Consider the following 5,292-nt stretch of genomic DNA (forward strand, 5'->3'; position numbering starts at 1 on the left):
GACTGACAGACAGACAGACAGACAGACAGACAGACAGACAGACAGAGAGACAGAGAGACAGACAGAGAGACAGACAGACATCTGTCCATCCACCTTCTCTGGATTTTTTCAGGAGACAGTTTCTGATGAAATTAACTGTTTGGATGCATTTTGACAGAAAAGCAACATTTCCAGTGAAATATTTTCCCTTTACTAACAACTACATTTACTGTTTGTCTTTTTTTTTAAATTTCTCTTGGCTCAGCTGCTGGGTGAGGACCGTTTCCAGGACATCGAGAAGATCAAGACCATCGGTAGCACCTACATGGCCGTCTCCGGTCTGTCTCCGGAGAAACAGGTGAGTCTTTCAGGGATTATTGAATCTCATCAGCTCATCAGCTCTGACTGCTTTATTCCTCCAGACAACCCCGCAGTTATCTGTCACAGCACGGAGGAAACTCTGCTTTTTACTGCAGTTTAGGTCACATATTTGTCAGGTTAAAATAGTTGTTGCATAAAATTTTCTGTTCTCATTTAACATTTTGAACGTAACAAAAGGAAGATGACAAAGTTTACACTGTTCACATTTTTTACATCTAAATTTAAGGAACAAAAACAACTCAGAGATTTAAAAACCTATTTTTTCCTGACAGTTTAAAACACTGAAGTTTGTTTTAATTCCAAATAAAATAATTGGTAGAAATGCATAAAAACGTCCAGTTCAAACTATAGAGGGTACATACCTGTAAGTACCAGGTACTAGTACAAGTAAGTACTGTGTACGTAGGTGTGCAAGTACTGGGTACGTAACGGTACATATCTGGTAAGTATTTGGTACTAACCAGGTAATTATATCGGAACATTTCTGGTTATTACCAGGTACATATCTGGTACTTATTGGGCTGTAATATTTATTCCTCTCAGTGAATTTTTCACATTCAGTTAATTAAAAATGTTTCTTTATCTACATTTTACTAGATTCTGGTAGTAAAAGCTCACCTTAGACTCTGGATTGTCTAAATACAAAATGTTTGATGTTTTATCGGGTAGAATGCAACAAATTACCCGAAGCCTTTCCCAGATCTTGTTGCAGAACACTGACTCAGAATATCTTACATAATCAAATAAATGTGCAAATGAAACTGAACAGCGAACAGTCCTGCGCTCTTCGTCACCTCTTCTCCTCTGCCTCCCACAGCAGTGTGAGGATAAATGGGGTCACCTGTGTGCGCTGGCAGACTTCGCCATCGCCCTCAACGAGAGCATCCAGGAGATCAACAAGCACTCGTTCAACAACTTCGAGCTGCGGATCGGTGAGAGCTTCGTGTCGCAGAGACAGAAGATTCTGTAAAAACTTTTATTTTAGAGACAACTTTAATGATCTTTAGATTTCCTTTTTACTGGAGGCTCAGTAAACATTCCTTCTTCTGAACGGTGCTATTAGAATAAAACCAGCGCTGCTTAAAGGAAAAGCAAAGTTTAAAACAGAGGCACCATGTGGTAACACTAGAGTTAAAACAAATGAACACATACTCGGGTGATAACACTATCGCCCACCTCCCATGGCAGCAGGTAATAAGTATTTACATTGAAACCTGTGTATTTCTGCAGGCATGGCTCACGGCTCGGTGGTGGCAGGTGTGATCGGTGCCAAGAAGCCGCAGTACGACATCTGGGGGAAGACGGTGAACCTGGCCAGCCGCATGGACAGCACCGGCGTGAGCGGGAAGATCCAGGTACCAGAGGAGACCTACCTGATCCTGAAGGAGCGCGGCTTCGCCTTTGAGTACCGCGGCGAGATCTACGTGAAGGGCATCAGCGAGCAGGAGGGCAAAATCCGAACGCACTTCCTGCTGGGCCGCGTGCAGCCCAACCCGCTCATCCTGCAGCCGCGCAAGATCACGGGCCAGTACTCGCTGGCGGCCGTGGTGCTCGGCCTGGTGCAGTCGCTCAACCGGCAGAAACAGAAGCAGATTCTGAACGAGAACAACAACTCGGGCATCATGAAGGGCCACCACCACTACAACCGCAGGACGTTGTTAGCGCCCGGGGGCTCCGAGGTGGGAGGGGGCCATCACGCTGAGGCAGCAGATAAGACCGAGCTGTCCTGAAGAGCAGACTGGAGTTTTAGGTCCACACGGGTTTCTGAGAGACAGAGCTGCTCCCGAGGCAGAGACGCGTGGTTGAGTTAAACCTCAGAGGTTTTGGTGGCTTTGATGCAATTTAAGCTGCAGCAAACAGCGGCACTCATCATGTCTTTGTGTGTTTTTTAAGGTGAGTTTGATGTTACTGAAAAATCAACCTTCAAAAAGGGGAAGAAAACATTGGAAAGCATCTTAGAGGCTGTTCAGGCCTGTCAGTTCTGAGTGCAATCAAATAGAGCTAAAAACAGGCCAGAACTGCTCCGTGTGCACTGAAAACGGTTTCAGACCGCCTTCAGAAGTGGTCTGGACCCCTTTTATCCTGAGCCGAGCTGCAGGAGCTCCTACAGAACTGATGTGAGTTATTCTGGGTCGTCTCAGGGCTCAGCTGCCGGCTGATTAAAGATAATTAAAGGGCCATCCTTGGGAATATTCTGAAGATGCTGCTTTGTTTGGTTGTTTTTGTTTTAATGAACTATTTATTTGAATCCTCAATAAAAATGTCTGTTTTGTTGGGAACCTATCAGTCGGAGTAGATTGCAACCCTGTGTGGTGAGTTTCTCTTTCTGATTGTTTCAGAGCTGACTGGACCCGCTGTGGTCACTGTTCAGTAAGGACTGCTGCCTCAGCGCACAGCGGGGTTTTACAGCTTCACATCCTCCGTAATTCAACAAACGTGACTCAGATGTCTCTGAACCGAGCTGATATCAAAACAAGAATATAGTTCAGATGTCTGAATGATCACATTGAGAGGTTTGAAAACTCTTTCCTAACTGATAATGGTGAAGACAATAAGTACGTTAAACGCTGTTTGTTAGAGCAACATTTAATCTCTGCGTAGGTTCCACAGTTGAGGGGTTCTGCTGTTTGCAGAGGTCCTCAGAAGAACCATGTTGTTTACATACGGATCACATCGTTCCCAAAGATACCGTTACCTACAGAGCTCATAAATACTCGCAGCAAGTACAACACTCCCCTTTCAGACCTTTAAACAATGCTGACAACATGTTACCTTCACTTCATCCATCTCGGAGGTGACTCAGGCCTTTTAGTGCCCAAACAGCTTAAAGAGAAGTTGTTAAAGAGGCAGACTGATGAGTGAGGAGTTGACCTTTACCTGCTGCTCTTCAGACCCAAGAATGCACAAAAATAAAACCGATTCTCTGGAGAAGGTGCAGAGATTTAACTGCATCTACAGAGTAAAAGATGCTCTTTTTGTTCAGAGCAGTCATGCTGCAACAGTCAAATCATAAACTAGTTTAAACCCCAACATTAAAAAAGCAAATTAAAACTATCACTCAGTCTGAGAGGATCTCCTTTTAATGATAATAGTTCCTCATTTAGCCCATGTGGATATTCTGACTATGAATGATGGCTTCAGGGTAAAATAAACATCATGGATGGTCTTTGTAGGGTTTTGGCAGAGTGTTTTAAGGAATGCTTTGTAAAAGTGTTACTTGTGAAGGAGCGTGATGCACTGAGCTTCTGCAGAGTGATTCTGGTGGTTTATTATCGCTCGATCATTGAAGACGTTGAAGCAGAATTTGCTGCTCTGTCTTCATGCCAAGGCTACAGCTGTGATTGTGAGCAGATGATGGAAACGATCACCGTGTTAGGTTGTTTCCACAATGCTAGGAGGATGTTACCACCATATCTGTGGTGGTAAAGTCTTACTAGCATGAGCGACCGCCTCGTGTTTAGCTGCCTTCTGTCAGAGTTGGAGAAAGTCACGTCTAGGTGCGTGGCGCCATCATGATTCATCTCACAGTTCAGGGTGTCCAAATTCACCGTGATCCAGCCCCAGTTTTATTGGTTGTGAAGAGCGTAGAGGAGTTATCATCCATCACAGTAGGTTTCAACTGTTGGAGACAAGTTGGTGCAGTGGTGTCCAAAACTGCTCCTCATCCTGCGTGTTTAAATGTTTCCCTGCTTCATCACACCTGATCTGATTGAATGATTAACAAGCTTCTCCAGAACTTGAGGACATGTTGAAGACACAATCCAACCTTTAAATCCAGTGTGATGGAGCAGAGAAACAACTGAAACACAGGATAGGGACCATCAAGGACCAAGATTGGACACAACAACAACTCGAAACTGCAAGAAAAATGGCAATTTTTCACTGAAGTCTGAGTGACCACCCACCTCGGCTTATCTTACAGAAACTAACAAACAATAAAAGAATCTATTTAGTGAACATTTAGAAAGAACTGATCAAAGTTTGTCAGGTTTTAGACATTTCTGTTTCTGCAAAAATCCAACCTGCTGCTGTTATCAGAGGTTTGTTAGACGTTCAGGAAACAAACTCCTCACAGAGGAAACACTGAATGTAAACAACAACAAAAAAACATCCTGAATGTTGTGTAAACATGATTGGATTTACTGGAAAAAGCTCCTCCCACTTTGATTTAACTCAACCAATGAGCTTCGTTCTGCCTCCGGAACAGTTTTGCTTTTTATGAATGTTTGTAGAGCTGAAACTCCACTTTAAGGAGGAGGAGGAGGAGGAGGAGGTGAGGAAGGGGACTGTCTTCATCTGTTCCGTGTCTCCTGGACGGATCACCTGGGACTATCTGACAAACGGTCCTCCTGTCGTTTCCCTGTTTTTATGTCGCCTGACCCGCCCCCCTCTGCAAACCCAGAAACCTTTTCCCGCTCTGAGCCTCTCCTGGTGTCGATCTTTCTTTTTTGTATTTCTTTTATATATGAAAACAATAAAAAGGGGTCTAATTTTTAATAGAAGCCACGTGTCCCGCTGCCTTTTTGATTTGATCACATTCTGTTAAGAAACTCAGCTGATAAACTTTGATTATTTGCATAAATAAAGCTGATAATGGGATATTTTCCTGCCACAAACAGCCACCTGGAAGGAAACGGTCTGATGTGAATCCCTGTTTTTGGTTGCCTATAAATAATATTTCTTCATAATTAATTCATGACTGATGATAACAGAGAGCCCATGTTTCCACAGATTTACTAAGTCTTATTTCAAAGTTTAAAGCAAGATTGGTTAAAGTCAACAAACTGCTACACCTCAGGCCTTCACTGTGGTTTTCTTATTTTGACCGATTCTCAAATCATCAATTACAAATAAGAAAAGAAAGAATTAAAATCTGTTCAACAGAAGAATTATGTTCATTTCCTCTCTAAACAGAGACCTAAAGACATCAAA

At 43.2% G+C, this 5,292-nt stretch overlaps 1 protein-coding gene across 3 annotated transcripts in view; it reads left to right on the plus strand.

Annotated features, from left to right (window-relative positions):
- The window catches only part of adcy8 (adenylate cyclase 8 (brain)), an 87,117-nt gene extending 82,255 nt beyond the window's left edge, over positions 1-4,862 (plus strand). For 2 of the 3 annotated variants that reach the window (XM_017433578.2, XM_017433579.2), the window contains 3 exons: positions 245-337; positions 1,178-1,292; positions 1,591-4,862. In XM_017433578.2, coding sequence (XP_017289067.1) covers positions 245-337; positions 1,178-1,292; positions 1,591-2,090 — 708 coding nt within the window. In that variant the 3' untranslated portion in view covers positions 2,091-4,862. The remainder of the gene's footprint in view (positions 1-244; positions 338-1,177; positions 1,293-1,590) is intronic. The other variant, XM_025009937.2, reaches the window with a different exon arrangement.
- The last annotated feature ends 430 nt before the right edge of the window (positions 4,863-5,292 follow it).

Source organism: Kryptolebias marmoratus, linkage group LG20 (genome assembly GCF_001649575.2).
Source record: "Kryptolebias marmoratus isolate JLee-2015 linkage group LG20, ASM164957v2, whole genome shotgun sequence".
NCBI lineage: Eukaryota > Metazoa > Chordata > Actinopteri > Cyprinodontiformes > Rivulidae > Kryptolebias > Kryptolebias marmoratus.